A 13,835-nucleotide genomic window follows, 5' to 3' on the forward strand; every position below is an offset into this window, starting at 1 on the left:
GAAGCCACCCCCATTTGCCTCTGCAACTTGCTTCTTCCTCTGACTACAACTGACTTCCTAGTAGGGCCTATCAGGGCATTGCGCACTACTCACCTTTCAAATTAATTTCCCACTGCTTATGAGGTATCCTCCCCGGAAATGGTCATAAGAACGTAGCCATACTGCATGCCAGTGGCTGGCCAGATGCTTCAGAAGGAATGAATAGAAGAGGGCAGTTTTGAGTGACCAGTTACTGATCCATGAGAGGATAACTTATCCCATGACTGCTTGGTTTGCTTAAGAGCCTTTGCTGAGGAACCTTGTCAAAGGCATTGTGAAAGTCCAAGTACATTGTTTCAACTGGATTGCCCTTGTCCACATGCTTGTTGACTCCCTCAGAGAATTCTAATAGATTGGTGAGGCCTGATTTCCCTTTACAAAAGCTGTGCTTACTCTTCCACAACAAGTTGTGTTTGTCTATATGTCTGATCGTTCTGTTCTTTACTATAGTTTCAACCAATTTGCCTGGTACTGAAATTAAGCATATTGGCAGCCTGTAAGCCTGGAGCCTTCTTTACAAATAGGTGTTATATTGGCTACCCTACACTTACCTGATACAGAGACGGATTTAAGTGGTAGGTTACGTACCATAGCTAATAGTTCTGCAATTTCACTTTTGAGTTCCTTCACAACTCTTGGGTGAATATTATCTGGTCCTGGTGACTTATTACTGTTTAATTTATTAATTTGTTCCAAAACCACCTCTGACACCTCACTGTCGGACAGTTCCTCGGATTTGTCAGCTAAAAGGAATAGTTAGTTATGTATTCAGCTCAGATTGAAGTCAAATCTACCTTGGACCTATTTATAAAAACTTACGCTTGCCAAGTTCTGATGCCATCCTCTTCACCTAAAAATCCCATAAGTTTTTCTTAGGGTATGTCTACACTGGCAATTGAACAACAAAACTTTTGTCTTTCAGAGGTGTTAACCCCCCCACACCTGAAAGACAGAAGTTTTGCTGTGATAAGTGCCAATGTGAACAGCGCATTGTCGGCAGCCGTGCTCTCCTGCCAACAACGCAAACGCTGCTCACGGGGGGTGGAAGTTTTGTTGGCTGGAAAGCTGACAACCAGCGGCTACACCGCACGACTTTTAGCGACACCACTGTAGCGTCACAGCCATGTTGCTAAAAGCTGTGTAGTGTAGACCTAGCCTGAGTCCTTTGCCAGTTCACTTCCACCTGTCCCCAACTCCCAGTTTTCCTAGCTTTCTGGAATAGAGAGTGCTTTCTGGTGTGCTCTGTGTGTGGATGGCCTAGTCTATAGACATGCGTGAATAACAGCAGGAGTTTGCTTTATGAAATCGTAAATCTCTCTAAATGCAGAGTTGAACATCTCTCTTCATCCCATTCTGACATGTAAAACTTCCTCCAGGAATCTATAGTGTGAATAGCAGTAAAGCATGTAGTATAGAATAGAAGGGAAGATAATTTATACTCTGCTCAACTTTCTGATCTGCCCATCTGGATTGCATTAATTTGTTTTGAAGTTCACCAGTGCTGGGATTAGTACGTTATCCCTGCTGAGAGACATGCAGCAATATGTATAAACTAGTTAAATTAAGGGATGTTTTTGCTGCTCAACACATTTGCAAATAGATCAATATTTGCTAAATCTGGCAGTTCCAGTCATCTCATCATATTGATACTCTGCCTTTGGTCAGTTTAAACTAGAAACACAAATCTTCTTGTATCAAGGAAAATGCATTTTATAAATGAGGTATGAAGTTGGACTTTAACTTAACATACCTTTTGTAAGATGTAGGGTTGATGGAAATGTGGGTTTTTATTTTTTGCAGGTTTAAATGGAACATGCAATAATTCTAGTGTACCAACGTCAACTTCAGAAATGCCAGATTATTTATTGTAAGTATCTTCATTTTATCGTTACCTTGGTCCAATTCCAAAGTATCCATCAAAACTAACTAGTGACTAAGACATAACTAACCATCACTGTTATTTTCTCATTTCTATGTTAGAACTCTGATTTCTGTTAGAACTCTGTAAAAATTATTTAAAAAAACCCAGAAACCCAGGTATTGAATCCAAATTCACAAATGTATGGCCTTAAACTCCAACTAGGTTTTACAGCAGGTTCTCTTCCCCCCTCACCTCTCCCTCACCCCAGAGTTCAAGGGTGTTTTCACTGCAGTGGTTGGCTACACCTACCCCATAAATAACAATATCTAATTGTCAAAGCCCTTGAAACACATTAATCCTCACAACCCGTTTGGAGGTTGGTAAACAATATCCTATTTTATAGATGGAGACATTGAGAGGAAATAACTTGCTCAGTATTAGACAGAAGTCCATCACTTTCCAATAGTACTCTGGATTCTTAGGGTGTATCTGAAAGATCATCTTGTTGCAAGGGGAAACCCTGTACTCTGGGTTTGATGGGGAAGTGAGAAACTGCTTTTTAAAATGTTTTCTGTTAAGTGTATTTATCTGTAATGTTTTAGTCTTCACAAAATTTTGCTAATGATTGTAGTATCAGTCAGTTCACTTTTAAGCCAGGAACCTGTTTGTTCAATCAGTGTTAAATATGGCTCTCTAGATCCTTTGTCCAGTCATTGACTGAATATATGAAATTTTATTTTTGCTGGTATCCTGGGTGGGGGGGGTGAGGATAATGAGTTTCTATCTCCCTTTGTTTTAGTGACATTTGACCGTTGTGTGATGGCTCCAGAAGGGAAGTTAATGGATTTTTGAATTAGGTGGGGAAAAGCAGCACACTAGCAGGCTCAAAATACCAGAGTTACTCCTCATAGGAAGGGTAATCCTTGGCTTATGGTGCCAGATTTTTCACCTTAAACTTTTTTTTAATCATATCCTCCTGACTCCCATTAAGCAGTACTTGTTGCTATGGGTAACTCACATCCTTTCTACTTGAGGTTTTTGGCAGCTTAAAGCCAGATCTGTTTGTAAATAAAACTCCACACTTTCCGCTGTTGTGAAATGTCACTCAGATCTGGTACATACCCCTGAATCGGACTAGGTAATGCTGCCAGCCCTCTTCTAGCCCCATTGGATCCATTTTGGGGTACCCAGGGATCATGCAGCCTTGTGCTTCATGAGGAGGTGGAGAGGGCATCCTTTTATTCTGCTTGCAGTGCAAAAATGGCCAGTCACAGATTGGTGGGTATGACTGTTTCCCATGCTCTAATCAAAATGGTGGTTTTACTGGTATATAGACAACTGGACTGTATAGGGCAGTTCACAGCTGAGTTCTTTGAGCTGCTGTTGCAGGAATTGAGGACTGTTTGAGTGCAGCAAACAAAAGTGCTAGTGAGGACACAGCCTGTGTCCAGCAAAGTTATGAAGTTAAGCTCCCAGGCTCAGGGTTTGAAAATCTTTGAGGATGAGGACTGATAGCTCAGGCATGGAGTGATCACTTTGTGTCATCTCTCCTGTGCAGTGTGGTGGTCAGTAGCCCAGTAAAACCACAACTTTGCAGCGCAGGGAACAGTCATATCCTCTAATAAGCTAGTACGTAGCTGTGACACTCGGAGTACCTTTCCCAGACCCGAGGAGGAGCTCTGTGTAGCTTGAAATCTTGTCTCACTGACAGAAGTTGATTCATACACAATATTGCCTCGCTCACCTTGTGTGTGTCTCATTCTGGGACCAATGTGGCGACCACAACACCCCATACAATATACGTGTCAATTCAGTCACTTTAGCGGTGCATTTTAATAAATTAGGCTCCCTTTAGTACAGAGGGTTAGTTCAGAGTCCTTCACTCTGTTCTCCTTCAGTCGCTTAAGACCTGTGTTAGCCTGGCAGCACTCCCGCCCCCACTGTCGCTGCTGCAAAGAGTAAGGTGTGATACTGGTGGTGTCACCTATAGTAAACCAGGTGCGAGAGAGAGCAGTCCCTTAGATCGGACTAGTTAGGAGGTGCCCTGCTGCAAGTCACGTTAATTGCATTTGATTAAACTGAGTGGCTTTTAAATGACCTACTAGATGGGCCTTTGGATATACATGGGCACTCTCAGTATGTTCAGTTCATGCAAGGTATTTTCAGAAGGTGAAGAGGGGATAGGTCCCCTTTTTTAATATGGGAAGTGCTGTCTTCTGTTTTCGTGCAGTCCCCACACCAGTGGGGGCCCAATGCTGACTGAGGGCTCCAGGTGCTGTTGCAATGCAAATAACACTGTTTGTCCTGGAAGGCAGGCACCTGCCAGACCTGCTTCTTTGAACTGCAGTAACCTTGCTGCTTGGAAAGAGACATTTGTTCTAAACTGCCATTTAAACTCTGTTCCCTTCAGAAAATATGCATCCATTTCCTCTTTGGAGCAGCGTCAGAGTTATAAGAATGACTTCAATGCGGAGTACAATGAGTACAGAGACTTGCATGCCCGGATAGAGAGAATAACTCGACGCTTCACCCAGTTAGATTCCCAGCTGAAGCAGCTTTCGCAGGGCTCTGAAGAATATAAGGTATAAGCAGGAATATCTGTTTGAAAACCTAATGGTGCCGCTCGTAAGAGCTGTGTTTGGTTTGTAGTTCACATGGTCTTTTTGTTGGGTGTCTTGGGAGGACTTATATCAGGCACTGTTACACTGTATTAAATGTACTGTACACAGCCCAGAACTGATGGATGCAGAGCGTACGAACAGCTGACAGCTTTTCAGGCTGTTTGAACAGCCCTGTGTTCTTTCAGTTGAAACACATATTGTGGTACTTGTTGACAATGAGCAGCCTCACTGAGACCATTGGTGTCCCCAGCCAAATCCTGCTGGCAGCGATTAGTGTATCATCCTAGCCAGAAACATGATATTTCACCAGTATGGAAGCTTATTAAAGATGGAAAGTGAGCTAATGTGGGGTTGTCTGTTTCTCTTGATGCTTTGATCTTCAACCTGTCAGACTGACTTTAAGAGCTTTAACTATTCATTAGCTTGAGAAAATAAGTTTCACTGAGGATAATAAACTGCTGTTTACAGAGCACTGACTGTACTGTTCGAATGTCCTTCCCTTCCTTTGAAATACCCTTTGTTTTGCTGTTGCTTTTCTGGGGACAGCAGAATAATTCAACACTTCTCAGTGAAGTTAGGCTACTTGCAGAGTAGCCTTGGTAGCTCCCCTCCTCCCCGATCCCTCCAGCACTCGCTATCAGCATAACCATTGCCATGGCAAGTCATTGAAGCCAATGAAACCACTCAGTAAACCATACAGTAACTGTTGAAGGGGTCAGGCCCTTGTTTTGGATCAACAAATTGTTGGACGGCTGTACATATTTCAGGCTCTGTAGCTGCCACATCTCCACTAAACTGTGGCTGCTTTTTCCCTCCTGATATTGAACATCCAGCTCTTTTATGTGAACACAAATATACATTTTTGAAAAAAAAAATTTGCCATTAAGTTAGCATGTCTCCTGTATGCTGTTTTGGAAATTCTGAACTGGCCACTTTTCAATTTGGAAAGGGCCAACATGACCTAAAACACATCAAAATAATTCCAGGTGCAAGAAAATGGGGGAGGAAGAGCGGAATATACAGTAATTCTTTCCATGTGATTGTTTGATAAACAGTGCCCTCTGGGAAAGAGGTCAGTGTCTCACTTGACTCAACTTTGAATAATCAAAGTGTGATATTCGCTAAAGTAGGTTCCAGTTGTATTGTTTTTATGGAAACAAAGAACTTGATTTCCTTTCTTTTTCAGACTATCCACGATCAAATTTTACAGGAATATCGTAAAATTAAAAAGGTGAGTGAAAACTCTCCGCTACAAACTAAAATAATCCCTTTCTCCACGTACCAGGGACAGGGTTGAGTTTGTGTGATGACTGGCTGCAATTTGTCAGGAAGGAAAGGGCTCCCTCTGCTGGTTAGATCGGGCTCAGTGGCTGAGGCAGGGCCCTTCAGGGAGACATGTTAGTCAACACTTCGTCTGTGTTGAATGAAGTGCTGGCAAAAGAACGAATGAGTTACATTGCTGCATTAGTGCCTCAGATCGTGAAAGGGTACCTCTGAGGCTTTGAGGTGCACTGCCTGAGTGACAGTTATTGGGTTCCCCCTGGTTTTGTGGTGTCCCTGGCATTTCTCAATGCGTGAGGATAGAACTATGTTTACAGCGGCTACTAACACAGATGCACTGGCTATTAAAATCATCCGCTGAGGATACTGGCCTGTTTGTTCTTTGTGTAGCACCTGCAGTATGTTATGTGCCTCAGACATGGTTAAAGACATGGTCCCAGCCCCGAGGTGCTGTAGTCTGGATACAGAGCAGCAGCCGGGTTAGTCTGTATTCGCAAAAAGAGCAGGAGGACGTGTGGCACCTTAGAGACTCACCAATTTATTTGAGCATGAGCTTTCGTGAGCTGCAGCTCACTTCATCGGATGCATGCCGTGGAAACTGCAGAAGACAGTCTGCATCCGATGAAGTGAGCTGTAGCTCACGAAAGCTTATGCTCAAATAAATTGGTTAGTCTCTAAGGTGCCACAAGTCCTCCTTTTCTTTTTAGTCTGGATACGTGAGGTTGAAATGCAGGAAGGCAGCGAGCCTGGCAGTGAGCAGCGACATGGGGCGCACCTGGAAGCACTGTGGTTTTTCTTCTATCAGATTGTCAGTTTGTGAAAGCCCTCCCTTTGCTGAGGAGTTTGTAGGCTTGTGAAGTGAGTTTCTGGGGCACTTTTCCCTGTGCTCCACTTCCCTTTTTAGAAGGATCCCGTGGTTCAGCTCCAAGGCAGGGAGGGAGGGCAGGGCTGAGCGTGCTGCAGATAAAGCTGTTGTGCCTTTGCTTGATAGCCTGTCTACACGTCCCCTCGCATCCCCCTTTGTTAGCTACTGCATAAGTGTGGGGCCCTGCACACCACATTGTACCCAGCATGGGGACAGGTATGGTAACTGAATGCGGTGTGCTCGTCCACAGTGTGGTTCACTTCTGCTCACTCATGTCGAGGTGTATTCAATACCCTGCACAGCACAACTCAGCACTTGGCATTGGCGGATCTGGAACATGTCAGACACCAGACACGTGAATGTCCTGCCCTCGGCGTGGGAGGTGTCTTCCCAGCCCCTAGCACTTGGACTGTGGTGTCCAGTGAAGGAGATAAGGGAAGGTGCAGAACAAGTTAATGAACGGATGGGTTGGATCTTAGTGACACACACAGTGCTTTTAACTTGTACACAGCCCTACTAAAAAACGTGACGAATATGAATGCATACGTCTGTCGATACCTTCTGTGTAAGGTGAACTGCAGGCTGCAAAACACAGGTTTCTGGAGGCTTTGTTTTGTGCTGCTTTGCCTTAGACAATAAGTTGGCAGAGCTTGGTTATTTGGTCTCTTGCAGTTTCATATTAGAACTTTTCAAGTGTAGTCAAAATCTGGCTATCCTTCTAGCAATACCCTACTTAGCAGCCCTGATTCAGGGGCTGGGGTCCCCAGTTACAGAACAGACGCTGTGGCCTATGTTCTTACACTGTTGGGAGGGACATCATCTTAATCTAAACAAAGTCTGGTTGCATTTATAAGGTTCTGTTGATAGTTTTGTAAGGGCTTAATGTTATAAGCACGTATCATTTATGACGTGTGTTGTAGATGGTAATATAACAACCTATTATAATATGTAACAATTAACCATTTCTTGCAATATCTCCTAATCAAACTTTTTATAAGTAGAGCCTTAATAATAAAGTGACTCAAAAGTAATGGGCACCTCTTTCCCTTTCCATCCCGCAGTGGTGGGGAAGTTCACTCCAGAGCATCTCTCATGAGAAATGTAGAAGTTGCTGGCCTGTACCCTCCCAGATCTACAACACACAACCTGCTAGAATACACATTGCAGTACCTGCTCTTGCCTAACCCTAGCCTCATGAAGGAAGGGAGACTTATAGCTGTCTCCCACTTAAAGGGGATGTTTTGGTTTTTTTTACTGGAGTTATCCTGCTCAGCACAGCTTTCCAATTTTAGGTTGAGGGTGGGTTGAGGAATAGAACTGGTCCACACTATCCAGGACCAGAACACTTTGCTGTAACCTGGCAACAACAAATCCAAGTGCCTTTTTAAGGGAGGAGGAAAGATCTTCCTGATGAAGAAACTTAATTGGATGCTAAAAGTATTGGGCTCTTTAGTGACTCAGGGAATAGTGACTGTCCATCGAGCAAAGGAACCAAACTTCAGTGCCTACTGTTAACAAGCATCAATGTGGTTTGCATTTTGGGGCTGTCTGACCCACTCTGTATCTGTGGTCTGTGTTATGATAGAACTGGAGAACTATTAACTTTGGTAATTGTATCTTCCTTTCCTTGCAGACAAACCCTAATTACAGCCAAGAAAAGAATCGCTGCGAATACCTCCACAACAAACTGGCTCATATAAAAAAACTGATAGCAGAGTATGACCAACAGCAGTTTTAGTCTTGGCACTAATATCTGGACTGGGCAGTGCAAAAAAAATTCACTTGGGTGTTACCATTTCCTTTATACAACTGAAAAATAAATTCCTTTCTGAGCCAAGCACGACGTCCTTGTGGTTGGAAGAACGTGGGGATGATTATGATGCAGCGTCTGTCACGCCAGCATCTAAGCCAAGTAGCAAAACCAGTGCCTGGCATAGTCCTCTCAAGTTTTACCCTCTCTGAATGTTGGAAGGTAAAAAAAGGAAAATCTGCTTTATTTGAAGCCAGCTTTTGACACGTAAGGGAAGACTTGCCTAAAGTGAATAAAACTCCCAAAGGTAAAGAATCAGCCGTTTTCATGGATGAACGTTTGGAATGAAGTTTAGTTATCGCTGGCCCAGTTCTTGCTGTGCTGCATATTCTGCTCTGCAGATGGCGAGGAACTGGAATGCTGCTAAGTTACCTCCTTCTCTGGCACCTGCAATGTTCATATGCGAGCTGTCTGCGCTACATGGCATCATGTGAAATACTCAACTTCCCAGTGCTCTCGTCCTTTGTTCCTGTTGGTCGTCCTCTCCTGTTTGTGCTCTCCTTGAGGTGGCTGTGTCAGCAGGAGGGAACTGCCCAGGAACCTGCACCGAACGCTTTGTCCGATGCAGACTTTTGGATTGTTCGTATATGAAATCTCGTATCCAGCTCGTGCATTTGGAAACAATCGGCGTAAACTTTGCCATGGCTTCTCCAGTATGCACAATTCCGTCAGCCTGCTTTATACTTCACATACCAATGGCAGGAAGGCCGAGACCTGTCTGTCTCTGACTTTTATAGTTTTATACCAAGACAGCCAGTTTTATTAATTGCTAATGAGACTCTGGTATATTTTTCTATATATATAAAAAGAAGCAACTTTTCTAAAACTGTGCCTCCCTTTCCCTTTTAGGCCACGTGTTTCAGAACCTTCCCTGCCTTATAACTGCAGTATTACTAATGCTCCTTGGACAATTACCCAGAGGAGTCATTTTGCTATTTGTAATGACCCTTAGAATGGGATAAATCAGGATTTGGTGGGGCGGGAGAGGGGGATGCGTTCTTTTTCTGCACATTTCCAAAGAAGCAGCAGCAGAGAGTCAGACACTCGGAACAGGAACCGGAACTTGCTGGAGAGAAGCAAGGTAGCATGTCCAGGGCGGGTCACTTACACTGTTGTGCTTTGTCCAGCCCTTCCCTCTGGATGTTTGGACTTGAAGGGAACACTTTAGAACATGGCCAAGGCATGAAGAACTCTGCAAAAAGCACAAAGGTGCCCTTTAGGTCTGTGGCTTTTACCTTTAATCCTGCCAGCTGGTGTGATTTGACTCGCTTCCACTTTATCTTCCAAACAGCGGAGGTTTTCTTTCATCCCCAGTAGTGCCTCCTTGCATCAGAAGAATGTGATCCTCTTTGAGAGCGTGAGAGGGCCAGGTCATCAGGAATAAGGAGGGGGACTAGGTCTTCTCTGACTAGTGTCGGGTTTGTGTTTTCCTGCCCAAGGAAATGTGGGTCCATCTGAAGTAATTCCATTCTAGCTGGACTCTGCTGCTGCTAGGCTTGTACTCCAAACCCTCCCACCATTTGTCGTCTTAAAAGGCCCTTGCTCAAGGTGTAGATAGTTTTAAAGTGTCAGTTTCTCTTTCCTGCCTTGTCCTCCAACCCCAGTGCCATCGCTGATGCTGCCATAGTGAGCTCCCATGGGGATCTGACTTAGTGCTAATGGGAGCCGTTTGCATATACTGCTATGCGTGTTCTGGTATGGTGGTTCTGAAGCTGTGATCCATGACTAGCCAGTGGCCAATTACGTTCTGCAGATCAGCAGGAGGGCCTCATGTGGTTTCCAAACCAGTCAGTAAAGGGTTAGTAAGGAGTTGGGAGGGCAAGGGGGACATCGACCAAGGGCTCGGGCTCACAGAGGTCTGCAGAATTACTTGGCGGAAGAACCCAGTGTTTGTGGGAGTGAAGTCCAGAAGCAGCTGAAGTTTTAAGGAAAATGTTGGTGTCTTCGCTTCCCCTACCTACAAAGCAGACTCAAGTTCCAAGGGGTAGGAGAGCAGGGGAAGGTTATTCTTGTTTCATGGACATAAGTAGCTGTCTTCAGAACATCTCATGCCCCATTGGGGCTCCCAGTGGATAGGGAAAGCTGAAAAATATGGATGATTTAAAGTGAAAAGCTTTTGTCAAATGAGTGTTCTCTTGAGGTTACACACATGAGTTCCCTCCCTCCCCCAACAGCAAGTGGTGGTTTCATGGGAATATCAGAAACAAAGGGTGTCCATTTTCCCTTGTATTAGCTCAAATCCTGCTAAAAACATAGAAGATCTGAAACAGCTTTGATCTAACAGACTTTCTGTAGTTGTGAGTTGCATCAAGATCTATTTTATTAGAGCATCAGTGATCTGATTTGTTCCAGCTGTGTTTAATGTGAGGGGTTAAGTTGCCCTGCTACTGGGCTCCCTTTTCAGTTTGTGTACTACTTACTGTTATCAGCAGAGGTCTCTGGGCATGTTGTGAGGATTCACAATGCATAGACGAAAAGCAGCGGAGTATTGCTGAAGGCAGCTTTGCTAGCCAGCAGTTGTGGGAATCCAGCACTAAATCTGTGTCAAGCTTCTGCCAGAAGGCAGCGTCTCCCCGGTACATCGTGGCTTCAGGATGCAAACAGCAACATTCTACCAGACGATACAAGCGGTTGGGCTTGAAAGAGTTTTTTTTCGTCCGTGGCTTTCAGATTGCTGGTCTAATCTGTAGCCCAAACTACATTATCAGCCAACATGTTTTTAAGCAACAGAAACACGAAGTATGCTTCCTCTTGAAAACGCAAGGAACCGTGAAACTCCAAACGGGCAGTAAAGGGCATCAGTTATGACTCAAGATAAATAAATTCTTCCATGGAAACACTTCTCATTCTCATCCTTAATATTTTGAAAGGGTTTTTTGGATTTTTTTTGAGGGAAGTAGAGATGGCTCTCAGTCTTTATACATCTGCTATAAAATATTTTTGCAAACAGAGTTGTATACAAAGATGTATTATGTACATTTACATGTATATTCTGGAACTTCTAGAATCAGAATATAAAGCTGAAAAAATATTTAATGACTATCCAAACTGTGAGACCCAATTAGCTTAATGACTTTCTGCTTCACTTTTCTTTTGGTCTGTGTTACGTAGTCAACTCTGCCTTTTTTCTTTTTTTTTTTTTTGCCTTTTTTTTTTTGCCTTTTTAGAGAGTATGAAGCTAGGCAAATCTTGTGCTTTTTGGGTTAATAGAAACCAGTTCTAGATGATTAAGTATGATCTAACTTATTGATACTGTGTTTTACTTTGTAATATTGTACTGTGGATAAAACTATATTGAGCCATGGAGTTGGAGTTTACAAAGAGCTTTTCACTTTGCCAAAACGTTACAATTTAAAGGCAGCATACTCTTCAGCTTTCCTAATCTTTTCTTAAGGAGCTAGTGTCTTTTTGTACACTATAAAGCTGAATGCTGATTTTGCAACATATAATAAATTCACTGTATTGGAAAACAAGCATAACAAGGTTGTATATTTATTTTCAGAGTTTATTTCTGCGGGTAAATGGCTGGCATGGGGTTTAACCCCCCCAAAAAAGAATGAACTAGAATGTTTGAAATATTGTGCTACAATTCTGTATTACAAAACATAAGGCATTATCACTGCAGTAGGAAAGAGAAACAGTGGCAGAGGGTCTGGTCTGACACTTACCAGGATGCGAGAGAGGGACATCCCAGGGCTCGCGTTCGGCCTGTCACCCTCAAAGGACTTGGTAACTTTCACCCAGGAAGCTTCATTGCAGATGCAGAACAATGGAGCTCTCAGTTTTCCTCTCTCTGTTCCGGAGTGACGGAGGCTCAGGATGCGGGGAAAACTCCCTCAAGATTTCAGTGGCTCAGTTGAGATTTGAATTCAGGATCAACTGCTTTGTTTTCTTGGAGCTCTAGGATCTGTTTGCTCTAATTGGCTCTGATTTATCCCCTTTCTCTCCCATGGTGGTTCTTAATCCAAAGCCCTGTCTATCTGCAGTGTTGAGGTACTTACCTGTGCTCCATTGCCAGAGTGGTGGCTCTCAACCCTCTTCTGGGTAAAGTGTGGGCAAGGTGCTCTCTGAAGTGGACTAATCCTAATCTCAATGTTCTTGCTGGGGGATTAATAGTTATTTTTGTTAGCCCTGCCCTACTTGCCTGCATCTGTTCAGGGGATGGAAGGGCAGCAAAAAGACCTATGACCCTGTGGAAAATTTCACAAACTGCTGACTTCCACTGCAAGAGGGACCAGGATGTCCCTGTTCCAGTGCTGCTCATGCAGCTGCTTCACAGATAGGAATTAACATGCATTCTACTTGGCTGATCGCAGTGTGTACAGCACATTTGGATCCAAATTGGCTTAATGAGGTGTATGACAATGTTCAGCCACCATGGGGCAGTGCAGTGGTTCTCAAACTTTTGTACTGGTGACCCCTTTCACACAGCAAGCCTCTGAGTGCAACCCCCCCCTTATAAATTAAAAACACCTTTTTAATATAGTTAACACCATTATAAATGCTGGAGGCGAAGCAGGGTTTGGGGTGGACGCTGACACCTCGCGACCCCCCAGGTAATAACCTTGCGACCCCTTGAGGGTCATGACCCCCAGTTTGAGAACCACTAAGGCAGTGGGACTGTGCTCTCCATGGCCTCTGTATGGCCTGGCTTGCTTAGTTTAGGGCACATTCTTGTCAGGTCTAAACTTTACTTTGTGTTTAATTTCCCACTGATTCAGGGAAAATCCTCTTTGGCAGCAGCAACCCCAAGCACCTTCCTGTCCTCAAGCCCAGTGGTGTGTGGAGCGTAGAGGATCAGGGAGCCCTCTAGTGGCTGCGGCCCTTGAGGGGAAGGTGGAAGGGGATACCTTGGTCTATGGCCGATTCCCTGGGTTTGAGGCTGGCCTTTGTGGAAGAACAGCAGAATTCTAACTGAAAACACAGCAGGTCCTGGCACCAATAGGCATCCCCTCCCAGGTGTAATTAGGAACAGCCTGTACCCCACACAGTGCTGGGGGAGGGAGAATCGGCAGGTAGCTCAGCTGTCACATGGGAATCCATTGTGTTCCACCAACCAGTGAGCAGAGCACCTGATCCAGGCTGCCTTTGCGGCCCTTGTGAAAGCACCAGCAATCCAGGACCGTTTGCTCAGCTGGTGGGTGGGAGCCGGTGTTGATGCACCCTTAGCCGGTACTGATTCACGGCATGGGGTAGGGCACGCTGTGCAGCTGGAGACCCCTCTCCACACAGTGCTTGGTGCCCCTGCTTGCTTTGGGGCACTTTCAGGAGACTGGGTTGTGGGTTAGCTCTGTCTATATTCCCTCCTGCGCTCTTTCCGGGTGCTGCTCATTCCTCTGCCTTGGGCATGTGCTGCAG

At 44.4% G+C, this 13,835-nt stretch overlaps 1 protein-coding gene across 2 annotated transcripts in view; it reads left to right on the forward strand.

Annotated features, from left to right (window-relative positions):
• The window catches only part of ELL (elongation factor for RNA polymerase II), an 85,813-nt gene extending 73,891 nt beyond the window's left edge, over nt 1-11,922 (forward strand). For both annotated transcript variants that reach the window (XM_084614668.1, XM_084614669.1), the window contains exons 9-12: nt 1,840-1,906; nt 4,311-4,482; nt 5,708-5,752; nt 8,301-11,922. In XM_084614668.1, the coding sequence (XP_084470794.1) occupies nt 1,840-1,906; nt 4,311-4,482; nt 5,708-5,752; nt 8,301-8,405 (389 nt within the window). In that variant the 3' untranslated portion in view covers nt 8,406-11,922. The remainder of the gene's footprint in view (nt 1-1,839; nt 1,907-4,310; nt 4,483-5,707; nt 5,753-8,300) is intronic.
• The last annotated feature ends 1,913 nt before the right edge of the window (nt 11,923-13,835 follow it).

The sequence above is a fragment of the Lepidochelys olivacea genome (genome assembly GCF_965140295.1).
Source record: "Lepidochelys olivacea isolate rLepOli2 genome assembly, chromosome: 25".
Taxonomy (NCBI): Eukaryota; Metazoa; Chordata; order Testudines; family Cheloniidae; genus Lepidochelys; species Lepidochelys olivacea.